This window comes from Triticum urartu, unplaced genomic scaffold (genome assembly GCF_003073215.2).
Source record: "Triticum urartu cultivar G1812 unplaced genomic scaffold, Tu2.1 TuUngrouped_contig_4241, whole genome shotgun sequence".
Classification (NCBI taxonomy): domain Eukaryota; kingdom Viridiplantae; phylum Streptophyta; class Magnoliopsida; order Poales; family Poaceae; genus Triticum; species Triticum urartu.
In genome coordinates this window covers 1-11,317 of record NW_024114813.1, presented here as the reverse complement: position 1 = coordinate 11,317, position 11,317 = coordinate 1, and the positions used below count along the sequence as shown (strand labels likewise).

The 11,317-nt window shown below is 44.5% G+C and overlaps 2 protein-coding genes across 3 annotated transcripts; both read left to right on the top strand.

Annotated features, from left to right (window-relative positions):
• Window positions 1-2,867: 2,867 nt before the first annotated feature.
• LOC125527543 (riboflavin biosynthesis protein PYRD, chloroplastic-like) lies at window positions 2,868-5,146 on the top strand. The gene is made up of 2 exons (XM_048692057.1): window positions 2,868-3,943; window positions 4,241-5,146. The coding sequence occupies exons 1-2, from the start codon at window positions 3,627-3,629 to the stop codon at window positions 4,827-4,829; spliced, it is 906 nt and encodes a 301-aa protein (XP_048548014.1). The 5' UTR covers window positions 2,868-3,626; the 3' UTR covers window positions 4,830-5,146.
• Window positions 5,147-7,432: 2,286 nt separating this feature from the next.
• LOC125527542 (protein-ribulosamine 3-kinase, chloroplastic) lies at window positions 7,433-10,380 on the top strand. 2 transcript variants are annotated; one of them, XM_048692055.1, is made up of 9 exons: window positions 7,433-7,628; window positions 7,989-8,142; window positions 8,251-8,341; window positions 8,652-8,726; window positions 8,834-8,922; window positions 9,057-9,175; window positions 9,325-9,465; window positions 9,678-9,754; window positions 10,021-10,380. In XM_048692055.1, the coding sequence occupies exons 1-9, from the start codon at window positions 7,442-7,444 to the stop codon at window positions 10,165-10,167; spliced, it is 1,080 nt and encodes a 359-aa protein (XP_048548012.1). In that variant the 5' UTR covers window positions 7,433-7,441; the 3' UTR covers window positions 10,168-10,380. The 2 variants fall into 2 exon arrangements, with proteins under 2 accessions (XP_048548012.1, XP_048548011.1); XM_048692054.1 differs by having other exon boundaries at window positions 8,652-8,765.
• Window positions 10,381-11,317: the final 937 nt, after the last annotated feature.

The following is an 11,317-nucleotide window of genomic DNA, read 5'->3' as shown; positions in this document are numbered from 1 at the left end:
CTTTGCCGGGCGGCGCTCGCCGGCGGCGGCGAGGGGAGCAGGTGCGGAGGGAACTGCCCGGCGGCGGCTAGGGTTTTCTCTCCCGGGCCGCTCACGGGAGCGTTATCTGTTGGGTGGTGGCGCCCTGCTGAATCGGAAGTCTCAATCATGCCTCTGCATATGCTTGTGTCTGCCTAGTTCCTGCAGTAGGTGCTGCTCAGAGTCTGTTAAAAGGAACAAGTCCTGCTTTTCTTTTAGGGTCGAAACAAGTTCTGCTTACACTGTTTTTTCGGGCCAGGGCCCAAGAGGCCTTCGCCCCTCTCTCTCTCTGGAGCAACTAGTTGGCGAGCAAGGAGCCTCACAACAATCAGTGTCATTTGGCGCGCTCTGAGCCGCCCGCCACATGTCGCGTTCTGGGCGCTTCCTTCGATTTTGTTTCTTTTATTTTCCAACAAGCGTTTTCGGCTTTTTAAATGTTTTTTTAGTTTTTTCGATGTTTTGATTTTCCATCGGTCTTCCTTAACTTTTGGGCCAAAGAATTTTTTTGCGCAAAAAGAAGTGTTTTTTTTTGCTTCCGTGAGAGGCACAATTTTGCTTTTGAGAGAGGCATAAGCCATGCCTTTCGGAAATAAAAAAACATGTTTTCTGTTTTCTTTCTTCAGCCAGAGGCACGGTTTTGCTTTCGTGAGAGGCATGATTGTGCCTCTCGGAAATGGAAAAAATTGTTTTCTTTTTTTTCTTTCATTAGAGGTACGGTTTTGCTTTCGCGAGAGACACGACCGTGCCTCTCGGAAACGAAAAAAACCGGTTTTCTGTTCTTTTTTCCTTCCGCGAGAGGCATAGTTTTGCTTCCGCGAGAGGCATGGCCGTGTCTCTCGGAAATGGAAAAAAAATGTTTTTTGTTTTTTTTCTTTCATTAGAGGCACGGTTTTGCTTTCGCGATAGGCACGACCGTGCCTCTCGGAAACGGAAAAAATTGGTTTTCTGTTCTTTTTCCTTTCATGAGAGGCACGGTTTTGCTTCCGCGAGAGGCATGGTTATGCTTTCGTGAGAGGCACAGCCATGCCTCTCGGAAACGGAAAAAAATGTGTTTTTTTTCGTGAGAGGCACGGCCGTGCCTCTTTTGGAAAGGCAAAAAAACCGTGCTCCCGGTTTGGTTTTTTTCGTCCGGTTTTTGTGAAAAAATAAGTTTGGTCAAACCTATCGACATGGGATCTAGTTTTGAAGATCTCGACGCGAGGAATCCAATGGTGAAAACTATTTGAGATTTGGACGCACGGTTTAAAAGATAAAACGTTTTGAATAAACAGATCTACGAAAAAGGGAAAACTTACAAGTTGCGACAAGTGATGTTCATGCAACATGCCACCTGTCACAACCTGAAAGGTGGAAGTGATCTTTGTGAGGAATACTCCGTAATTAGTGATCTCTCTCTAGGGCTATTTCTCACCCATTGCGAGATAAGAATTCGGTCTCGCATCTGGCGCAGCGCTACTGGGCCAGCCTGTACTATAGCTATCGTCCGAGTTCTTTTCTCTGTGGCTTTGTTTATCGGTTTTCACTGTTTTCGGCACCTTATATGGTTTTTCTTTGGTTTTTCTTTTTTTCTTTTCCATTTTTCAGTTTTCTTGGGTTCCCTTTTTGGTTTTCTTTGATTCTTTTGGACTTTCAGTTTTACTTTTTATTTCTTTTTGTCTCAACAAATGTCTGCTTTTTCATATACATGGTTTTCTTATACATCATGAACATATTTTTATACGCGTTTAACATTTTTTAAATATATGTTTTCATGTTTACTTTTTGAATAGACATTTTATATTTTTCTGAAAGTGCTATTGTGAGCTTGAGCACACAGTCACTGGAACTCGGATGAATAGTAAATTCGGAATGAAGAGTGAAAATATTCAAAGATTTCTGATTTTTTTTTCAATAAACATTCAAGTTTTTCAACACCCGTGCAAAATTCCGCAATAGAATCACACTTTGTGGAGGTGTGGACAAAATACAAAATCGATGCTCCAAATTGCCTCCAAAACATTATATTTGCACGCACATAAAAAACAACAATGATTTTAAATCTGTTTACTAGTTTTTTGGATTAAACTATCCATCCGAGTTCTTGTGAGCTCAAGCTCATATAGTCCATGTCCTATGTTTTCTTTCTTCTATCATCCTTCTTCTATAAATAAGGTGTTGCTAACGGCTGTTGTCAAATAATGGCATTGGCATCTTGCTTAGACTGGCTTTTCAGGGCTACGGCCTCTATTAGCGTGTCCAGTCTTAAACTCCGACGGATGAACTCGAGGAAGTCTGATGGGAGCTTGCATGTCCATGTCCTCCTATGTTTTCAAATATCTTATATAGTCCATGTCCTATGTTTTTATTGGCATCTTTGAGACAATCAGTGGCGGAGGCAGGGGGGTGGCCAGCCAGGGCCCAGGCCCTCCCCAACATCCTAATTTCCTTTGTATTATGCATATAAACAGTGACATTTTTTTACTGTTGCCTGCAGCCGGTCCTTCCCAACATCAGATTATACGCATTCCTGTATCTGCCACTGGCGACAGTAGGAGTCTAATGGGAGCTCGAGGAAGCAGCATGAGTAGTAGGCAGCTCGGCGGACGATTCCAAACTTCGACGGGTGGGTGAACTCTCGTTCTCTCTCACAAATCATGACTTTTCACTCTTCAGTATAATAGTTTGGAGATCGGATGAGATCGGTGGACACTGTAATTTTGGTGGTAGCATTGCCACGTAAGTAATACTCCCACTGTCTCAAAATATAAGTTTTTTTCTAAGTCTTATATTTTGAGACAGGGAGAGTAGTACAAAAAAATTTCCTGAAGAAAAAAAACTAGGCCTAGGTCATTTTTCCCCCTAATATGTTGCACGGATCGACTGGTCGAACCATCGAATCAATGGAGATTGGAGCAAGCTCGTGTGGTCGGTTGAGGAACAGAGTCTGCTTCCTCTGCGAACCCCGCGCCGCCCTTCCGTCCAGCTCGCCGCTTTCCACCAAGCTGCACCGCCCCCGTCGACCTCGTATCTGCGCCGCACCCCCTCTGGGGCCTCCTCTTCGACGCACCGTGTCCTCATTCTCCGGGACGCGCCGCCCCCCTCGCCTCCGCCCGGACCGCGCGGCGCCGCCTCCCCGTCTCCGCCCGCCACTGCCTGAGCAGCTCCGCGCGGCGGCAAGACCTCGCCCAAGCCGGCCGCACCAACCCTCGAGGCAGCTTACAGGGGCACCTCATATCATCCCTAATTTCACTAACATATTTACTGCACTTAGTAAAAAGCAGGGCTACATTAATCAGTACTGTTCCAATACTGGCTGCATTATGCCATAAATTGTTCATTTCTAGCTGTCTGGCAGGTCATACTTCTAACACCAAACAAATGTTTAGGAAATACTATCACTTGTAGCCAGTATGTCAACAGTATGCGGTGGTTTTCATTCTCATACACAACAAATATGATCTCAGCTTATGCTTTTACGAAGAAATAACAGTTAACATTGTAGTATTAGGCTATTAGCTACAGGTAAGAGCGCATATGTTTTCTGCTTGCTTAAGAACTTAGGCCACTAAAGTATAATAGTACTGTTGATAATATCATAAGCTCATAGCCTTAGTATAACAGTTGCTAATATGTGGCTTCGTGTGCAGGTATTTGCTTTGAGAGATGCAGGGGATTTAGCAGAGAATGCAACGGCTTATGTCAGTTTGGAGCCCTGCAACCACTACGGGAGAACCCCTCCCTGCACTGAAGCACTCATCAAAGCCAAAGTTAAGGAGGTTGTGGTGGGGATGACTGACCCAAATCCTATTGTAGCATCCAAAGGGATTGAAAAACTCAGAAACGCCGGGATAGATGTAAGGGTTGGCGTGGAGGAAGCATTATGTCTCAGATTAAATGAGGCTTACATTCATCGCATGCTTACTGGGAAGGCCTTTGCAACTTTGAGGTAAATAGTGAACTACAGGTATCTTGCTAGAATTCTAGACTGGTAATATCAGCACACACATTTTTGCCACTTTTTAAATATAGGAATAGGTTCATTTTTAAATATAAGTTGCACAGTATGTTCAAACTTTGTGTTTTAAATCTGTGGTTAGGAAAACGTAGTACACTCATTGCTTCAGCTACTTTGGTGTAGTGATATTTGTATTTTGTACCGTCGCATGCCATTTTCTTTAGTCCTTTTCGTCTGAATATAGTGTGTGACGCTGCTGCTGATGTTTATCTGTTCTCACTGAAGCAGAACTACACTCTCGATGAACGGAATTGTCATAAATCAAATTGGGAGCGGAGCTGATCAACCAGGAGGATACTACTCGCAATTAGCGAAAGAATACGACGGAGTTATAATTTCAAGCGACATGGCCAAGGCGACTACCTTACCAATATCACGCGAGGCTGGCGCAAAGCAGCCTCTTTACATCATCATAGCGCAGGAAGAAGGTTCCAAATTACACATCCCGTTTCTCGACGAGGAGTCTGCATCTAGCGCCATAGTCCTGGCCGATAGTCCCGTCACTGTGGAGCCATCGGGAGTCAGCGTTTCTGTCCTCGATCAGATGAACCTGGAGTCCGTCCTTCAACTTCTCGCAGATCGAGGGTTATGTAGTGTCCTGGTGGATTTCATAGATGACGGGGCTGGCCTAGTGTCGCTGCTGAAGAATTTTCAGGAGGACAAGCTGGTGCAGAAGGTTGTTGTGGAGCTCTCTCCTGTCTGGATGGTGAGCCCAGGGCTGAGCGACCTGGCGTTTGGTGGCAGCCAGTCGTTTCCACTGAAGAATGTGGAGCACAAGGAGGTGAATAGAACTTTGCTGCTTGAGGGATATTTGTAGCATCTTATCTTTTCTGTCTGATGAGGATTTGTGGCCTCCTGTTGTAAACACCCATCCATGTAAACTTGAGCCTGAACCTGCATTCATGCGGAGCTGAATTCATTTTCTTTTGTTCTTCCATGGACAAATAGTTCTTGTAAGGTAAATCCAGCTTTTTTTGTTCTCGGTCCTGCTTGTGAAAATTATTGTGAGTAACAATTGTTGTTCTCGGTCCTGCTTGTGGAAATTATTGTGAGTACAATTGCGGGCTTGTGGCACTTGTGAGTGCAATGACAGATTGTACAGTTTTGTTTGTATTTATTTATTTATTTATTCCATCTTACATAAAATGTTCTATTTTTCCATCTGCTATGGGATATCTGGAAATGTTAAAATGTTCTTTCATGGACAAATGGTTCTTGTAAGTTGTAAGGTAGATCCAGCTTTTCTTGGCTGGTGGGTTGGGGATACCACAATCCCTCTAACCATCCAACCACAGGTTAATTCGCAAAAAAGACAGTTAAACAATAGAAATTAAGCATGTTGATGCATAGTTCAAAAAAGGAAAGATAGCGGAGAAAGTTAAAGAGGACATTGACTATCTGTGTTTAAGTTGCTTGCATTTTGATTATAACTACAAAGTTAGTTTATTCTTGACAAAATATTAACTCGTGGCGCTGCGGTGGAGTAAGAAGAGGAGATGGAAGCAGGCAGGCCTACTATAAGGGGTAATCGAGGGGTTCTTCACAAAGTTGGCACCGTGGGCGAACAGCGAGTAGTCAGCCAAGATTTGTTATTGGGGTGGAGGTTGGCACCTGGCCACCTGTAATTAATTTGTAACAAAATCGTGGAGGAAGTCTTCCCTATCCTCTTTAATATATGATACATACACTTGTGCGTATTCAAGAAAAGAAAAGAAGATGAATGCCGGAGATGATAAAAACTAGAGGGCGATCCAGACAACGAGGCATGTGGAATTAGGTGATCTTTGTCTGCAGGTTTGGCTCAAGTGCTGCAATAGTGATAAAAGAAAGATTCATGGATTATTTGTTGTAAACAAATATTTCTTCTATTTTGGGTGGCTATGTATCTAGTTGAATGTGCCAAGTGAAGTTTCAACACTCTTCAGCGAAATGAAATTTGAAGGAGAAGAGTATGGCTATTGAACGATCCAATTTTCATGGACTAAGATCATCTACAACCGGATTCTCAAAATTGACCGGGCGGACACAGGATCACTAAGTGGACAGGAGAGAGGGGAAAATAATTGACCCAATCAGACCCCTCAAAGCCTCCTTAATGTCCGTGTTGTCCGAGACCCCTTCGTATTACCCTCATGTATGAGATGAGTATGAGAAGTGTCCGGTAAGTGGTCCTGCGTTTACCACATAGAATTTGACCCATCACAAAGCATTTTTTTCTTTATTATTTATTTTATTTCTCTCTTCTTCTTCAACAATCACAGACAAATAGAAAAGACTCATGCTCTAATGAACATGGATTTTGAGGGAAGGCCATCATGGGTAGCTTTATTGATTAATGCATAAAGATACATCGTCTATGAGCTTGCTCACCAGAAAATCTGAAGGCTCGTCAGTCCAACTAGAAGAAAGTTTATTACAATAACTAAAATTAGCTAGCACATGCGCCGCTTGATTTGCTGATCGAAAACAATGCTGAAAGTTGACCTTCCCAATCAAGATAGAGATGTCCACACATTCCGCGAATATCGCTGCCGCCGCGTCCCACCAAGTATTCTGACCGGAGCAGCAGTTGATCACCGTTAGAGAGTCAGAATCCGCTTCAACTCGTTGAAACCTAGGCTATTTGCCAAATTCAGTCCGTCCCTCATCGCCATTGCCTCTGATGTCATTGCGTCCGCTGCATATGGGATAAACTTACATTGAGCTGCAAGGAAAATACCTCGTTCATCTCTAATAATTGCTGCCGTAGCTCTAACTCCTTGCTCCGCAAAAAAGGTCGCGTCCACATTAAGTTTGATGAACTTTGGGTCTGGCTTCAACCATCTTTCCTCTTCTGTCACAACTATCTTCGCCATGGCTCGTTGATAGTTGCTTGTAATTGCCAAGACCGACAAAGTCCATCTTACCATCGGCGGGCAACTCTCATTATGTGTTATCAGGCGGCGTGTCCACCAGAGGTACCAACATCCCACCACTACGACATGTTTAATCTCCAATGTCGGCATTAGAGGTAGTGGTGTTTGATCAATAGACAAGATATACTCCATAATAACTGACCCAGATCTATCAACATTTGTTGCGGTGTTGATGAAATCTGTCAATTCAAGTCGGCTCCACATACCTCTTGAGTGAATACACATGAAGAATAGATGGCGAATATCTTCAGAGCTCTTGTGGCAAATTGGGCACCCTCCAATTGCCCCAACGTGTTTATTAGCGAGTATACCTTTTAGGGGCAGAATTCCGTGCAGTTAAACAGACAAAGCAACAATAAACAGTCAACAAGTTACGAGTTTGACATGTTCTTCATTCCCGGCAAATGGGCCTTGTATCTGAGAAAGGCCCAGAACAATTTGGGACAGTGTGACCCATCCGTGCTCACTAGGCACACCGGGCCCTCGGCAGCACCCGTCACTCCTAGCCACGGCGATGGTGACGGTTGCAGACAATAGAATTTCGCTGGCGCCGGGCGTCCGTCCGTGCTCGGAGAAGAAGGCGAGTGCGATGGCAGCAAACGTGGCGCTGCCCTCCACCTCCGCCTCCTCGGTCCTCCGTAGCCGCCTCCCTCCTCGCCGCTCCGCCTGCCCCCGCAGAGCAGCCTCCAGGCTATCCATCGGTACGTGCTCCTCTACTTCTCTCAAAACTCAATCCAACTTCTTATTTTCACCTCGCCGCCGTACGACCTGCGCTGAAGCTTACTTCCGCCGTGCTCCTGGCTGTGTCGATGGTCTTCAGCAGCGAGGCGAGGGCAGGCCATGGCCAACCCCAATATGAAATGCTGGCCGTTTAAATTTAGATAGGGTTTGAGGTGCTCTGGCAGCCATGACCTGCAATAGCTGTGACTCTGTCTGTGTGGGTACCAGCTTCAATTTCCAGGCCCAATTCATGGCATTTCCATGGCTGTAGCTGTGGCTATGGATGCTACTACTATATGTTTTTATGTGTCATTTTGATCCTGTCTCGTGCAATTGGGCAGTGGCTGCGATGAGCGACGACCCACTCAAGGAGTGGATCCTCGCAGAGGGGAAGGCCACCCAGATCACAGGGACCAGCTCCATTGGGGGCGGCTGCATCAACGCCGCCCAACGCTACGACACCGATGCTGGCTCCTTTTTTGTGAAGACCAGCAGGTGTGCTAGAACCAATTTATGTTCAGAATTAACTCATCATAAAGTGGAGTAGCGCAAGTAGTGATGTTGGTGGCAACAATGGAATGGAAACGTATTGCTGTATGCCAGGCGCATTGGTCCAGCTATGTTTAAAGGGGAGGCTCTGGGCTTGAAGGCGATGTATGACACCAAGTCAATCCATGTCCCTTTGCCGTACAAGGTCAGCGAAAACTCAGACTCAAGAACATGTATAAACTAGTAGGAGTACAAGATAATCATAACTATTGTTCATGACTGAAACTGCACTACACCATAGTTGCAGAGCTAGATACTTATTCTGATTGGTATACATACTCTTATTTCAGTTATATTCATCTGAAGGTCATTGGCTGCTTCTTATCTAGCAACTAATAGTTAGCATCTTAGCAGAGATGTTGTGAACTATCTTTATTTTCACTACCTGACACCTTGCCTACAGCCGCCTGTTCTTCTTCACTTCATTTCTTACTTTGTGTCCCTTTTTATTACAGGTTGGTTCATTACCAACTGGTGGTTCTTTTATCATCATGGAGTATATTCAATTTGGTCGTTCTAGGGGTGACCAGGTAACCTTGTCCAGAAACCCCTTTCGTTCAAAGAAAAAGGTAACTTGTAGCTTTTGTTGCAAGTTTTTATGTAAATCATGCATCATTAACAAACAACTTATTGTCAGACAGCTCTAGGAAGAAAGCTGGCTGAAATGCATAAAGCTGCAAAATCTGACAAGGGCTATGGTTTCTATGTTGAAAATACTATTGGAAGGTAAAATTAAGCGCTCGGTATTCTAAAACTGAACTTATCCCTTTATTATGAAGTCCATCTCCAGTGGTGTGGCTTGCAACTCATGTTTGCTTTGAAATATTGTTCTTTTTAACCCACCAATGTTCCTGATGTAACACTCCACAAATCAACACTTGGACTGCTGACTGGATTGAGTTTTACTCAAAGCATAGACTGGGATACCAGTTGAAGTTGATATCACAGCGGTTCGGAGATTCAGCCATATATGAAAAAGGTACATAAGAAAGGAGAAGAAATGTGGAATTTGACCTATATGTTCCCATTCCTTCTGATGGACACATCATTAACTGACTGCTAGCCATTTTTCTCTTGATTGCAAGTTCGTAGTAGTTCAAGTTTTTCATGTAAGTTCCTCTTGTGCAGGTCAGCAATTGATTGAGAAAATGCATCCACTGTTTGACGGTGCTGTTATTGAACCATGCCTGCTTCATGGAGATTTATGGAGTGGAAATATAAGCGCTGATACCAATGGAGATCCTGTAATATTGGATCCAGCATGCTACTGTATGTAAAATTCACTATTTCTTGCCCTAATTCCAGAATCACAATCATTGTATGCAATATGTTGATTCATTTTTTATAAGAAAATTGTCGATCAACATACACACGAACCAAGTGGTTATTAATTTGTTTGGAATCACTGACTTTCTTGCACAGTTTTGTTAGAACCCGTAGATAATCGTTGAAGAAACGTCACCATTGTTCTTTAACTGCAGATGGACACAATGAAGCAGAGTTTGGGATGTCCTGGTGTGCTGGATTCGGAGGGGAATTCTACCGCTCCTATTTCGAGGTATCTGATACTCATTTTGTTCCACTACATGTTTCGTAATAAAACAAGATAGTAGAATTTGTGTATCACTCCCATAAAATGCAGCCCCTCACCTCAAGCTGTACTTGTTGAATTCATCTGCATATTTTCCAACACAGCTCGCTGACTGCCTGACTGCTTGTCATTCTCTCTTCCTATTTAACTATATCACGTCTTGTGCCGGGTGGGCCTCTCAATTTACTGTCCTGATGGAAAAGTTAAATGTAAGATACTGAACTGTTATTCAGGTGATGCCAAAGCAGCCAGGCTTTGAGAAGAGGAGGGACCTGTATCTCCTATACCACTACCTGAATCACTACAACCTTTTCGGCTCTGGGTACCGCTCCTCGGCTATGTCCATAATCGAAGACTGCCTGCAGATGCTGAAGGCGTAGCCTCGTCTTCTCTGAGAACAAGAATTTTCCAACCTCTGCTTCTCAGTGAATTCTGTTAACGAACAATGCATGTATAAATGCCATGTTCTATGTGTACCCCTTGATATGTTGTGGATTCGCAGTGAAATCCTTACATTCTGTTGTAAAATCATTACCAACTAAAACTTCCTTATATGATTACATCTGTAAATATATATCAGTAATAATCCATCACTGTGTTCCTGGCGCACAAATGGGTGTGACACAAAAATAGTGTATCCATCCCTCCCCTTTCATCTTTCCTGTGGTGGACTACAGACGCAGCCATTCCATAGATTCAGCTCCACGGATTCCATAGATTCAGCTCCACGGAGGTAGAGTGTTCAGGGCAGCTCCACACGCTTCGACCGTGGAGTTGGGAGCTGGAGCCTTCCCCAACAGGCCCTCAGACAGTGTAATGAGGACAGAAGTGAAATATGTATACTCTTGTGAAGGAATCTTTTGTTACAGCAGCAATCAATGAAGAGAATCATGTCTTTTGTGAAAAAGCCTCATCTACATCAAAACTTCTTTTCTGTTGAACCCTAGATTCAAGTAAAGAGAAGGGGTATATGCTGAGAGGAAGAGTTGAAGACTTACGTTAGGTGAACAGTTTGCGCCAGTGGGATCATAATTTTTTTTTTCAGGAAAACGCAAGAAGGGCTTGCATTTCATTGCTTTGGAAAGGAAGGGAGTCTCGGTTACAATCCTCCTAGGAGGGAATTACAGTGTCTGGGGGCATATCAGTGCACGTGCCAGGTTTGCGGCAAGATGGCATGAAGCCCTAGGGCGCCGGCTCTGGCCCAAAGGGCGGCCTCATCTTTGATCTTCGTGAGCAGGTCGGACGTCGAGGGTTGACCTCTGTTGAAGACGCAATCGTTGCGGTGCTTCCATATCATCCATGGGACGAGGTGGGTCACGGAGGCGAGGCCCTTGCGCATGGGCATTGGGGTGTCATGTCGCGCGTGCGCCACCAATCATTGAGGGAGATTTCTCGGTCGGGCGGTGTCGGTGTACTAAAGTAGGGGTACCCTAGTACCCCGAACTCGTGCACGGGCAGTCGCAGCGTCCCGCGGCAAGGCTTGCCGGGTAACCGCCAAGACCCTCCATGGCTAATTTAGAGGCCTTCCAG